General features: G+C 41.0%; 2 protein-coding genes across 2 annotated transcripts; both read left to right on the forward strand.

The window, feature by feature from the left end:
• The first annotated feature begins 1,784 nt into the window (after window positions 1-1,784).
• fgfbp2b (fibroblast growth factor binding protein 2b) lies at window positions 1,785-2,483 on the forward strand. Its single transcript, XM_063475204.1, has one exon. It carries the CDS (start codon window positions 1,785-1,787, stop codon window positions 2,481-2,483), a length of 699 nt encoding a protein of 232 aa, XP_063331274.1.
• Window positions 2,484-6,513: 4,030 nt separating this feature from the next.
• Window positions 6,514-7,168, forward strand: LOC134628516 (fibroblast growth factor-binding protein 1-like). The gene has a single exon (XM_063475205.1). The coding sequence runs from the start codon at window positions 6,519-6,521 to the stop codon at window positions 7,164-7,166; it is 648 nt and encodes a 215-aa protein (XP_063331275.1). The 5' UTR covers window positions 6,514-6,518; the 3' UTR covers window positions 7,167-7,168.
• The last annotated feature ends 7,489 nt before the right edge of the window (window positions 7,169-14,657 follow it).

The raw sequence follows: 14,657 nt of genomic DNA on the forward strand, positions 1-14,657 counted from the left end.
GTGTCGTCTGTTTTTTATTGCATAAACATGGTTCATAAATCGCACGTTCTAAATATAAAGGAAATGTTTTATTGTGTGCAAAACCTTTAAAAAATGACTTAAAAGGAGTTTGATGCGTGCTCAGGAACACGTGATGCACATGTGGCACACGCAGAGATGAATTATAGTTAACTGAGACTAGATGAGAAAAATATTTTAGCTAAAATAAAAAAAATAAACTGAACTGAAATGGTTCTATGAACTTTTTTAAAAGTGTTTTTTCTTATTACATCTGTCCTGATTTTCTGAAAATTGGCCTCTGACTCGCGCTCAGTAATAATTAAAAAGACGGAAACTAAACTGAAAATTAGAAAATCCATCCTGGAAACTAAACTGCATTACAACAAGTAAAAAAATTAAATAATAAAAGCTAATTAGAAAATACAAAAATATAACTGCAATGTGCACACAGCAGCTGGAGGTAGACAGGTTTGTAGGAAGTGATGATGGTGATGGTGCTGGTGGTGTTTGAGGTGGTGTGATGCTGTTGCACCCTATGAGAAGAGAACTAAACTTAATATAGGAAAACATGGTGCAGACACACACATCCTCAGCGTTTCTTCCAGCTGAGCTTTTTCTCCGCTTCACCAGGCTAACCGCCATAAAAATAAAAACTCCCAGAATGCACTGAGGCTGTGTGTGCACTTACACACTCTTTCACTCAGCAAACAAACCCGCTAGGTAATGCGGAAATTTTCAGTCTGGTCTGACTTTGAACTCAGGCTCTCCAGACTGGTGGTGCCCAAGGAGTGGGAGTGTTTATGCAGTAGGGGGGAAGGGGGATATTTAAATTTAAACTACCAGGCAGTAGACCTACGCCATGCCCGCTCAATCCAAACAGCTCACAACATTAACAGCTCATGTATGCAAGAGCTGCCAACAGAGTCGCTGTGTGCATGTGGTAAATGATAAATGGACTGCTGTTTCTTTACGGAGTCTGGAGTTCACTATCTTTAGATAGATCCCCGGCTCTAACTGGAAGAGCCACAGGGATCAAACCGCTGACCCTCCACTTAGCAGATGATCTGCTCTACCTGCGCCCGCAGACTCTAGAGGTCCCCCCGGATGTGAGGTTTGCAGTCAGACCCTCTCAAACTATCAGGATAAAACATTTTCTCCAGGTGCAACCAAAAACACTGCTGTAGTGTAAGATATGTACTGCAAGTAAAACATAATTTACCATCTTTGGAAACTTTGAGAGACGTCCTAGAAGTCCATTTCAATTAATTCTGCAACAAAAGTCATCAAACATCTAAGATTTGTTGTTTTACTGAGTCACATATCAACTCTTAAATCTCCACCAAGTAACCTGAGCCTGCAGTGTGGCTCTGGAGCCTCACTGCTCTCCCCTCCTGATCAATGGTCAATGAACCTCTTATGTGACACTGCATAATGACTTGCAGCTATTTGGCCTCATGCGTGTCCTTCAGACCTCTTAATTCTCCCTCGGCTCCCACAAGCCAACCCCCCTCCTTTTCCTGTCTTCATCCCTAAGTTTATGTTCACCCTTTCCTTCCATACATTACTCCTTGGTGTTTTTTTAGCATACCACACGTACCTTGTGGTTGCTCTGTGGGAGGGAGGGAGGGGTTCAAACTTTTCAGCTTACCTGAATAATGCCTTCTTTGTGAGCTTCAGCTTTATAAATTCACACTCGCACGCTTTCCGTCCTTTCACACCTTAACTTTCGTTGCGGACACATCACCCCTGAGCCCTTGCCCGTCCATCAGTCAACGCTGAACATCATGAAAGCTGGGTTGAGACTGTTGCTGCTGGTTTCAGCAGCAGCTGTTTGTGTTTCAAATGCTCAAACCGACAACAGCAGCGACAATGACAAGCAGCAGCAGCGCAGCATCTGGGATGAACCCATCAGATTCAGTACCAAGACCAAAGACTCCTGCAGCATGGTGGTGTCTGCACCAGGGAACTACACCCGCCTTCGTGTCTCCTGCAAGGGCCAAACCCCAGGACGCTCTTACTACTGCGACTTCCAGGGCAAACCCACCCTGTGCCGGGCCTACAACCAGAACCCTCGCCACTACTTCACGCAGATGATGTGGGAGTTGAGGAAACTGAGCCACGCCTGCCAGGGAACTAAAATCTACCGCCCGCACATGTGCAAGAAATACCCAGATGAGACTCAGATGACCTTGCTGGCCTCCTGGCCCAAAACAGCCAACTTGAAGCCATCCAAGCCCGCTCAGGAACCACGTAAACCAGCACTGCCAGCTCAGACCAAGCCTGTTACTTCTCCTAAACCTGTGAAGCCCAATAAGCAGCCAGGCAAGGGACGTCAGAGCAGGAAGACTACTCCTAAGCCCGAGAAAACCAGTGATCACCCGACGGAGCTGCCTGAGTCCACAGCTTCCCGTCTCGCGTCCGATTACTGCTGGAAGAGCTTCCAAGGCATCTGCACCTACGTCATCAACTGGTTCCAAAACTGAGATGATACCGCAGCCACAGGTGAGTGACGAATGAAGGAAAAGAAAGGGCGGAGAGGGAGAGATCTTAGCAAGGAACATGCTTATAAACTTACATTTTTAATGTGAAAATTTGACTTTTTCTTGTCATTTAAGTTTGAAAATGCCAGTACAATATGTTCCTGAGTGCATTTTTGTTTTTATTTCAGTTGGAGCGCCCCATCCACACTTCCATCTTTGACCTCTGTGTGGAAGCTCCTGGAGTCATTTGATCGAACTCCTTGCATTACAGCACCCTACAGACTGAGACCAAAACCCTTGACCTACACCTGTGTGCAATTAGCAGACGATTTCTTTCCTGTAGTGTCTTTTTTTTTTAATGTGTCAAAATGACAGCAAGACAAAGGAGAAAATATATCAGGCATGTGTTTCTGTTTGTATATGATGGAAAATTCCCTCCAGCTTTAATTGCAGAAGAGAATAAAATCTGAGTGGTGGCCCTCCTCTTTTCTGTGTCCCTCTGTTTCTTCTTCTGCTGAGCTGAAACAAAGCAGAGAGCTTTCACGCTCATTTATTTAAAGGAGATCTTGTTTCTTTCCACCCTTTGGCTGGAGTACCGCGACTGCTGTCCAGCTGGGGAAGCTGTTACCGTGCGAGACGAAGTCTAAAAGAACCCATGTGGTGCAGGAGGTGTCTGAGCAGAGCTAAAAACTTCTTTGTATGAGCTGATGAATTGAGTCCTGAGAGCTGCTGTGTGCAGGAACAGAGGGGGTCTGTGCGCATGCCGAAGACGAGTGGAAATGGATGTGGTGGCCGTGAAACACACACACACACACTCTGATAAAGACGGAAGAATTACGTCACTTTTATCACTTTGATTTTTTTTTTCAGTCCCGAAGGCGGAATAAGCAAAAAATATTTATTTATTCAGCATTTTTCTTTTAAACTTTTCTTTTTCTTTTCTTTTTTTACAGACAAGAGCCATAGAGTGCTTTAAAGATAAAGATTTGATACAGGGCTGAAAGAGGAAGTAGAAGTCCTGTGTGATATTGCAAATTTCTATCATTTACTATAAGTTCTATAAGTATAGGAAAATGTCTTTGAAATTTAAATCTGTTGTTGTAAAAATAAATGGCAGAAAAAAATGTTTGGGAAAAGAGTAAGCTAAGCAAAATAAAGTGAGAATGACAACGAGCCAAATCAAAGTGAGAGCTGTGTTCTCCGTGTTGTGCTCACTGACCATAAGAAAACTATAGAATTTTTGGGGGGTATTAATATAAAACAAACTCTATAGCTTATTATAGGCCTGATTTAATATAATTACAACACCGAAATGTGTGCAGATTTAAGGAGGAAATTGAAAGCACAAATATAAATACAAAAACCTGCAACCATTATTGCTGGAGTCAATTGTTCATCATTTTACTTTGTGTATAATCTTTGCCTTTAACTGCCGTGGAATAGAAAGTACTGTACTTGTGATCTGTTTTTAGGCTGTTTAACCTGTGGTGAACACAAGATGATGCTGCTGAGCTGGGAGCTCAAAAACGGATTGAGGCCCTGTTCTAGCAGTGCCATGAAGGTGTGAAGAGGAGCAACCAAAAAGTTGTAGAGCTGCAGAAGTGTCCTCGCTGTGAGATTTTTCCCGAAATGTGTCCAAAACAAACATGGAGACAAACAAGCACAAAGTCATAGTTTGCATCACTTTAAAGGACTTGCAATCATTTCCTGAAAGCATACGATAACTCTCTAAACCAAGTCCTCACCAATCTAATCCAATTTTATTTATAAAGCACTTTAAAATACCCAGCACAGGAACAAAGTGCTGTACAGAAAATAAGTTAAAAACAATAGAATAACAGAAAACAGTAAAAATAAATAAAACACATAATGCATAAAATTAAAACAGCCCTATATTTAAAGTAAAACAAAAACAAGATAAAACAGCATTGAATCAACTAAAAACAACTAAAATAAAAAATAAAAATAAAAACCAACATCTCACGTGGTGTCAAAGGCCAGGGTAAAGAGGTGGGTTTTCAAGAGTGACTTAAAAACAGGTAAAGAAGTGGCCTGTCTAATCTCTAAAGGGAGCTCGTTCCACAGTTTTGGAGCTGCTACAGCAAAAGCACGATCTCCTCTAAGTTTACGCCCAGGCCTGGGTACATTCAGGAGCAGCTAATCAGCTGACCTGAGAGAATGGGTGGGTGTATAAGGCTGTAGCAGCTCAGAGAGATAAGATGGGGCGAGGCCATGGAGGGCTTTAAAAGCAAATAAAAGAATTTTAAAATGAATCCTAAAAGAAATGGGCAGCCAGTGAAGTGAAGCTAAAATAGGGGAAATGTGCTCAAACTTTTGAGTGCCAGTTAAAAGATGAGCTGCGGCATTTTGCACCCTCTGTAGATGAGTAATATATGATGCGCTGACCCCAATATAAAGTACATTACAGTAATCCAGCCGAGTGCTAACAAAGGCGTGGATCACTGTCTCAAAGTGCTACCATGAAAGAATTGGCTTTATTTTTGCCAGCTGCCTGAGCTGAAAGAAGCTAGATTTTACCACTGCCTTAATTTGATTATTAAACTTCAGATCTCAGTCCACTCACCTTAAAATGTAATGATTTACAATTTACAGTATTGTGCAAAACTCTTGAGTCCCCCTTTACTTCTCTATATTATAAAAAGGGAAAAAGGTACAACCTCTTGGAGGACACTGCACAACATTTCTTAAGGATGTGACTTTCAGATACTGTTCATCTGCAGTGGACAGTTGCTTTTGAGCCTGTTGTTTCTTCTTTTTTCCTCCTCTTGTCCAGTTTCCCCATATTTTTAAGGACTCACTGCACACCTTGTGCCACATTTTCAGCTAATAGGGAATCACCTCGTTGGTGCAAAAACACTATTTTTTCCCTGTCAAACTGTTACCTGGTATTTTTTACAGATTCGACTAAAGAAATGGGAATAATTCACGTGTGAGCTATGAGGAGTGGTCAGTTACTAGATACAAGTAACATGGAGTTATGTAATTTTACACTTGTGTAGGTAAAACAATCTTTTCCTATGATGGGAAATCAGAATATATGCAGTAAAATAAAAAAAAATAAAAAAAAAAGAAGACCATAAAACATTAGTCTGGATTAGACACATATGTGTGCATCACAAGAGAACTCATACCAGACTGTTGCTTATTTAAAATCCAGAACAGCAACTTTGTGCCTCTGGTCTCTTTGTAAGACTCCGTTAGTTCTGTGTTTGATCTCCACCAACTCCAGGGAAGATGGATATTTGGTTCTTTATAGGGAACTATGATCAGCAGCTTTATAATCCCTAATGGTATTTTGAGTTTAACATGGAAAATTGAAGTTATGATCCAAAGAATACTTTCTTTTTTCATAAGAATGGATTTTCCTCATGTTTAATTGTTATTGTCCTCTTTTTAATCTTGGTTATTATTAGATGATCAAGAATCTTTTTACAAAAACAGGGGAAAAAGAAGAAAAAAGAAGAAGAAACACAAAACCTGTGAACATAATCTGTGGACGTATCTCCTGAAGACAGCAGAGGGTTGGAATTGGAAGACCATCAGGATGTGCTGTGGAAGTTGTAATGGTAATCAGGCTTTAGGATCAACCAAGAACGTGTACTGGCATGCTGACACATCACCCCCTGATCATCTTCACTTCTACTCACTGTAAGAGGTGGAAAATCAGTTTGGGGCATGTCATAACAAAACATAATCTGATAAGGAACTGCTGCCACATTTTCTCATTTAGATTTCTATAGTGCTCTCTCTCTCTCTCTCTCTCTCTCTCTCTGTGTGTGTGGGCGTGCGCGCGCTGGACGGAAGCAGTGGGCGTGATAGTACCTATGTATGAAAGCCATGTGGCAGGCCAGTAGCAGCACAAGAAGAAGTTTTACGCACAGCAACACTAGCCATTGTCGGTAAGTTAGGAACAGCACCTCGGTGTTGAGACATTTCAGCTGCACTTTTTTTTTGAGTGTCACCATTTATAGACATATATTTGCTTTCAGGTGGAAAGTTACTCTGCTGAAACACATCATGCTGCTACTAAAGGCTTCAGCTCCCTGGCTGCTGCTGGCTTTCCTCGGACAGCTGGTCTCTCTGTCCTGCGGTGCGCGGAAATCGGACAGAGCCGTGTCCAAGGTGGGTGTAGCGGGTGGCCGGGGAAAGTTCTCCACAAAGGAAAGGATGCAGTGCACGTGGGTCGCCAGCGAAGTCAGGGACGCGGTGCAGCTACTGGTCAAATGCGAGAACCCGGAGGCGCGCGTCACAGGCGGGATCGCCGACCTGCGCTGTGAATACAACGCCAAACCCCGGGGTTGCCCGGGTTACCTGTCCGAGCCCCAAAACTTCTGGAAGCAGGTGGCACGCGCGCTAAAACGGCTCCAAGGTAAAGTGTGCAAGGACGAGCGCGCGCTGGTGAGGGCCGGGATGTGTAAGCGCGCGCCACGAAGTGCGCACTTCAAGCTGGACATCTCGAGCTCCCGTGTCTCCGCTCAGTCCGGAGACCCGGGGACTCAGCCTCCCCCACCGCCCCCATCATCTCACTCCACCTCCACTGCAACGACGGCGTGCACGAGGCGGCGCGCGGACCACGGCAAAACGGCTGAAGAGTACTGCAGCAGCTCTTGGGCCAGCGTGTGCTCTTTCTTCCTGTCCATGATGCAAAGCGAGGAGGACTGCTAGCTCCAGGACGCATGAGCGGCTTTTTTGTGTGTCTTTTATTTCTAATCAGCAATAATCAGATTATTCTCTGTGCGCATGCGCACCAGCTTTAGTCTACAGATTTTACTCAGGCGATCTTATTTATGAGTTGAGTTTGACTCAACAGATCAGAGCTGAAGATTTTAGTTTCTTGGAAATGCCATAATTTATGGGCAATTGTGAAAAGTAAGGATTTTCTGTGTTACTCTGGCATTATTTTTTTTTTTTATCCTTGTGTTTTATCCCATAAAGTAGACATGCTCTAATTAGCTTCACTGTTAAACGCTGCTCAGACATTCATCATCCACGGACTTTTATTTTGAATAATTTCTTTCATCTTAATACAGTACATTAAAATATAACATTGTGATAATTTGTATATGTATAATCGAAAAAGACACGTTTATTGCATGATCAGACATAATCAGAGCGATAGATTGTGTATAAAGTGTCAGTTTCTCTGTGTGTTTATGTATAATCACCTCATGTTGTGTCATTGAAGCACTGTTCTGATCCTAGGATCTAAAACCTAGTCCCCGACCTGCAGACAGGAAACATTTTAATGCTTTTCCAAGTCTGATTAACCGCACTGCTGTTGTTACTTTAGCGTAACTGACCCGAATGCTTCTTCCACTGCTGTTTGTCTCGCAGAAGTGCTCATTATGATGAGTTGTCTGTTTTCTTCTACCTCTGGTCATCATTCAACCACTAATGGAAGAATCTGTGTGTTTATCCTCCACAAAAATCTTTTTTTCCTATTTATGTTTTTTAGTCCTTGAACAATTTGATAAAAAATATAAACAGCAAACGTGTCAGATTTTGTCTTTTCTTGTCCTCACTAAGTCTTATTTCATTAAAACTGTTTCCAACAGTTCAAACTTTTTACTCAAAGACTTTTTGTGCATATTATTGTTGGCTGGAGTGACTGTGTCTGCTGATTGGATGATTGGTGGTTATTTCTCCGGTTCACCAGTGTACATTCTGAGATGTCCTTACACATTGAATAACAAGCACTGGGTGACTGTGGCTCGTAGTCTAAATGAGCTCTGAGTGCTCAGCAAGAGCAGTAAAACCATGTGTTTTATATATTCAAGTCCATTTACTAGTCTCATTAATCACAGTCAAGGTTTCAAATAAGGAACTCATCATCAGTGGCGGTTTTTGATATGGGCAACATGGGCCATGCTGCATCATGGCATCGGCAATTTGTGAGGAGTAAGGGCGCCCTCCATTTACCAGGTGCCCCTGCTGCTTGCTGCACAGGGAGGAGAGGGGCGGGACAGCGGGGGATTCTCTAAAACTAATAAAAACAAACAAAACCAGGGCTTCCAACGTTAACACCGTCATCACAATTAACGCAATTAATCCATCTGGAGAATGACTCAAAATCCCTGAAATGTCTCTGTCAACGCATTTCGGGCAGTTTGTCCAAAGTTTGTCCATTCTGCTCACCAGATAGATTGATTGTGTTAAAAAAATGTTTTATTGCATTAATTGTAATGACAGCGTTAACGCGTTGACAGACCTACAACAAACACAAAAACACAAGACATTATGATATAGACTTGCACTCGAAAATTAATAATTTAATTTGCACCGATGTGTTTTCTAAATTCTATCACTCACATATAAGTGAGCGTGAGGGCCCTCGGTGCACCTGCTTGCTGCTGCTGCTCACACACAACCTGTCGAAAGGGGAGGGGACGTGCTGCTACCAAATAGTGCACATTTCATTCATAATGTTATCAATCCAAGCCCATTATGTATTAATTATTTTTCCTGGGTTGTGTGAAATCCCAGAAAAAAAACAAACCTATACAAATCGAATCTGTGCACTAAGGTATAGGTCTGTTATGTATTGTTGTGGGGTTGGGTGCTGATAGTGAAGTGCAAAATTACTGATGGAAGATGGACAAGAAAAGGTCAAAGCTATCAGGTCCTCAGTTTAGAAAAGAAGAGGAGAAAAGAGCAAAAGATACAGGTAAGCAGATGTGTCTTTGGATAATGGCATGTATTATGTATCCTGAAACAAGATAACATTCATCAGTAGGGATTGGGAAAACGTTTACTTTTGTCAGCCACTTGGCTATGATGGTAAACAGTAGGTAGACAGTAGACACAGATGTGGCTTAGTTAATCTTTTGGACTGTGTTCAGCATAGTGTTAATTAGCCATTAACTGGAAGAGGTGTATTGTTGATTTGTCTGCTATTCTCAATGTAAGACGAATTATAATGACTGTTTGTTAGCCATTTGCATACTCTCTCTCTCTCTCACACACTATATAAAATATTTATCAGGTCAAATTTAGTATGGTTCCGACAACAGTTGTCACAGTAAAATATGTTCATTTGCAATCCTATGATGTCAGTGAGCGTGGATATTTCTAATATGATCATAGGGCACACAGCCATACATCTGCTGTTTAAACCTTCTGTTTTTGAGGGGCACCCAATCAGAAGAAAGTTGGGATAGAGGAAAAAATATAAATAAACTGAGGGACTGGTCTAAGCCCCGTATGAGATAAATAAAGACTAGTATGATCTGTGAAATTATGCATAGCTGCTCTACAAGTCTAAGAATAACAATATGGATTTGATAATGTACACAAACAGTCTTTGTGCAGCGCACATATCCATCCATTGTATCCATCCATCCTCTTCTGCTTATCCAATCCAAGGTTGGGGTGTGGGCCTTAACCTAGCAGGGCAAGAGGTAGGGAACACCCCAGAAAATCACTAGTCTCTCACAGGGCTAACAACAGGGCTAACACAGAAGACAGATAACCATTCACACTCACATTCACACCTACAGCCAACTTAGACTAGACTTAGGGACGGGGGAACATGGAAACTCCTTACATGTGTTTTAACCTTGTGTTTTAAAGCCCTCCAACAATTTTAAACTTTGTATCTGACATTTGTGCTGAACAAAACATCTTCCACCTCACAATCAGAGCACACTTCTGTATGGCCGATGAAATGATTTGTGAACTACACCACACACAGAGTTGAGACCCAGATGACTTGCCCTGAGGTTAACACTCCACAAAATCATGAAAGACTCAAATGCATAACCAGTCCAGTTGTGCATGGCATCCAAACAGGAGGCTTGTTCCTGAAGTTTCCTGCAGAAGCCTCTAATTATCTTCTCAGTGACAGCAACTGGTGTCACGAACGCTTGTTCTCACAGAAATATAAGTAGTAAGACTCGAATGTTACAGATGTGTGCACTCATGTGCGTATATGTGTGGTCCCTGGACAAGGGAGTGTTGCCTCTGACCTCTTTGCTCCCTCAGACAGACACATAGAAGTTGCCTGGAGTGTGACTTCCAACTTTTCCACATCAGTCCTCTCTCTCAGACGGCATAAAAGGGATGCTCAAAGACAAACTGTTCGAACAACTCCTTCATCACAGCTCAAGGGTGCAATCAAGTGTCACCACACAGTCAGAGGTTAAGGGTGAAGTAGGAAATAGTACCACCAAAATGTCTCCCCACCTCTATTTTTAGTCGTCTTGTGGGTTAATTTGTTTTACCCAGGGGTGAGTGCAGATAAGAAGGAAAATCCACAAGCAGGATACAGGGATCAGATCCTTAAATGTTTGCTTAAGGTGATCCAGTATCCAGAGCCGATTCACTTTATAAGCCATTTGTAAGTGGATTCTTGCACTCAAATTCAACGACTGACTTCTTTGCCGTGTTTGTAAAATTACTGCAAATTACAAAAATATCACACATAGAAATATTAATGGACGCCTAATAGATTGTTATACTTTAACCTTTCTTACACATAGAATTTTCTTTTAAATCCATGATTTTGACTTGATATTTAATACGTCATTTTTTAATCTTCCGCTTGTGCTTTTATATATGTGATCATGCCGGGGCCTTTGTGTATGGAGTTTCCATGTTTTCCCTGTGCCTGCATGGACTCTCCCAGTACTCCAGCTTCCTCCCAGTCCAAAGACATGCTTGTTAGGTTAATGAGTCATTCTAAACTTGGCGTAGGCATGAACGGCTGTCTTTCTCTCTGCGTTAGCGCTGTGAGAGTCTGGTGACCTTTCCACGGTGTACCCCAACTCTCACCCTTTGACAGCTGGGATAAGGCCCACCCCAGCTTTGGATTGGATAAGCAGAAGAGGACAGATGGATGGATGGTGGGAGGGATGGATGGATGGAAAGCCTCATAAAGACTGCTTCTGTGTTTTCAAGAGTGTTGGTGTGTTAAAATGAAAAGCAAATGAGAGCAAATACCAGAGGAAATTCAATCCCAGGCACTTTGGTGGAGTTGTCGGATGACTTGAAGTTACTCTCGATGGTCGACAAACTGATGAAGTATATCAAACACACATATGAATTTATATGTGATTGTAAGATTTTTAAGGTATTGGCTTGTAGTAATGCTGTAGGTGTGATTAGGTGGGTGTATTCAGAGGAATTTGCTTGTAGTCCCACCTCACAGGTGTTTGAGCACACAGGCACACACACAAAGTTTTTCCTTTAGTCAGTTAATATTACGTAAAAAAAAAAAAGCATTCAAATATTATAATATGTCCTTCTCTTGTGAATCCAGTGTCACTTTGTGAGCCCTCTCCACCTTAAACAGAAATCTATTTTTAAAAAAAGAAATGTGTTAAACAAACTGTACCTAAAGTTTGGGCTTCTGCCAAAGAGACTTGCAGACACTGTTAAAGAAAGGAAATCAAACAAAAATTAATGGTAGTCTCTTTGTTTCTTTAAAATTCATGAAATACTAATGTAAATACATGTTGTACAGTATTTGTGTAAAGCCTCTTCACAGCATGAGGAGCCCTGTTAAGACGGATTATCTGAAACTGTTACTCTAAGCCCTGATGAGGTGAGGAAGCCCCTGGGGGGAGACTCATTATTATCAATAATCATCAGCTCATCTGAGTCATATTCAGGTATGTGCATCTCCTTATCCTTCCTATATAGGTTACACTGGGCACGTCTCGTCTTGTTTATTCCTCTTATAGAGGAAGCTATAGCTGTGAAAGCAGCAGCCTTTGGTTCAAAGTATTACATCACCTTCTTTAGAAAGCCCCTTTGATGTGTTCCCATCTCCTCTTCAGTCAGATCTGAGTCTAAAGACACAAAACCCTTTTGTACAAGTGTTTTCCTGATGAATAATAATAAAAAAAACATGTGAAAACACATTTCTAAGTCTTCAGTTCAGCACTTTAGCCCTGCCCAGAAACATTTAGACTTTAAGACTTTAATACCAAAACAGCTGGTTTTTCATAGACTTATAAAACTGTTAAAAAAAAAAAACACGCATGATTTATTGGAGTCAGGTGAGAAAAAGATAAATAAATAACATAATGTAATTTTTGGACATTATTACCATGCTTCTGCATAAAGATGCAGACGCATATCCTCAGCATGACTTGATGAAAGCGAATAGCAGCCACGTCACCTTTTATCAGACTTATTAAATCCAAGTAAAAGTTAAAAAAAAGATTTTATTCTATTTTGTTTTGTGTCTTATCAAATTGCAAGAAGAACATACTAACACTTTTTACCATATATATTAGTGCTGTCAGTGTAGATAGATAGATAGATAGATAGATAGATAGATAGATAGATAGATAGATAGATAGATAGATAGATAGATAGATAGATAGATAGATAGATAGATAGATAGATAGATAGATAGATGCAACTACTTGTCCCTCACAGCTGTAATGTAACTGTAAAGGATTTATAAAATGGCGCAAACCACTGGTTAGACTAAAAAACAGGAAGGACATTAGAGGTATTGGGATGATTCGTGAAATGTACAGGTCCATACCTTCTGCTCAGTTCAAGAATTTCTTGAGGCAAAGAAAGGAGATATTCTTCAGTGCTTTTCAATTATTAAATACAACACTGAATACCAATGAACAAATAAACAGCAACTGAGGGAGGTTTCAGTAAAGCCCTGGCAGAGCATTTTAAGGGAGGAAACCAAGTGCACATGCGCCATTAGCGTGCTGCCTGCTGTAACCCTAATTTCCTTCGGGATTAATAAAGTATTCTGATTCTGATTTAATGTATTTCTTATATTTCTCCAATTACCTTTGCTGCCTATTCCAGCTTTATCCCAGTTGATGAGCTTTTCATTAGTGTAACTACACCAGACAGTACCGTATGACATTGTTAGCATTTTACAGTTATAAATGACCCATCTTTTACCTCTTAAAGCGTAGACAGTCACAGGCACAATTAGGCTGCACAACGTTTGTCACAAAGCCATTTATCTTTCATTGATTTGGTTCTTTCTCTGGACACATTAACCAGTGTCTAATCCTCTTTCTTAAACAAACTTCCCATCAGATTCTTTTGTAGTTCACAGAGCCTTGGTCAGTGTGTGGAGGGGCTGCATGTCAGATGGGAAAAATATCAAAGCACAGCTCAACGCTCAACCAAATACCCATGACAAAATCTGAAAAGCTGACTGTTCACATGCCCGCTCATAGTCTCCCACACCCAAAGACACACAAGGCAGCCAGGTAGGAGGAGTCAAAGGTATTGTTCTTCCAGTGACTCGAGGTGGTCTGACCCCACACCCAGCTGTTTGGACCTCATTATTGGCTGCTGGTTTCTGTGGCAACAATAAATACCAACCTCTTCCATGAAAACAATGATAGAGTATCATAACAAGACCTGAGATAATCCCTCCTTTATCACACACATACACTGAGGCGTGAAAAGCACATTCCTCTCACTTTTATCATTAGTATGCAGGTATTGACTTAGCTGAAGTCAATACCTGCATAGTGAAGTTTACAGTGAAGTTTACAGTGAACATCCATCCTGATCGTTTGGTACACACTAGCTTTTCATTACGCCTCATCACCAGTAGATGATATATATGATATACATGCAGTAGTGGTTTAATCTGACCTTTTTCTTTAGTAATGATGCAATAACATAAAACGCTCCATTGCAGGTAAAAGTGTTTTTTATATGTAAAATCTGAATCTGTAAGTAATTTCAATTTTAAGATAAATTGAGTAGATAAAGAACATATTTTTTATTTGCCTTGTATGTAATAGTCTTTTTTGTAAATGAGAGAGGATGAACCAAAGGGCTGCACCAAGGCCCAATTTAAATAAATAAGTATTTTTAATTACTTAGAATTCTAAATCATGCAAAGCTGTTTCAGTACAGCCCGGGAATAAAAACATGCAGCTTCTGTGACGTTGAAGATGAACACTGAGTAATGAGTGACTTCCCCATCTATCAGCTGAAGAAGACGCCTACAGAGGGACAGAGCTCAGCAGCTTACCTCATCTCTAACAAAACTCCTCTGACTCCCTCTTGTGATCATGAGAGGTCAATACATTTGTAAAAAAAAAACCCCAAAAAACAGCATACTGGCTGCAATATTATTAATGAGACACCACTGAACTTCATCAAATTAACCATTTATTATTGGATATATATGTTATACAATATACAAAGTGCGAA

The sequence above is a fragment of the Pelmatolapia mariae genome, linkage group LG6, assembly GCF_036321145.2.
Source record: "Pelmatolapia mariae isolate MD_Pm_ZW linkage group LG6, Pm_UMD_F_2, whole genome shotgun sequence".
Lineage (NCBI taxonomy): Eukaryota > Metazoa > Chordata > Actinopteri > Cichliformes > Cichlidae > Pelmatolapia > Pelmatolapia mariae.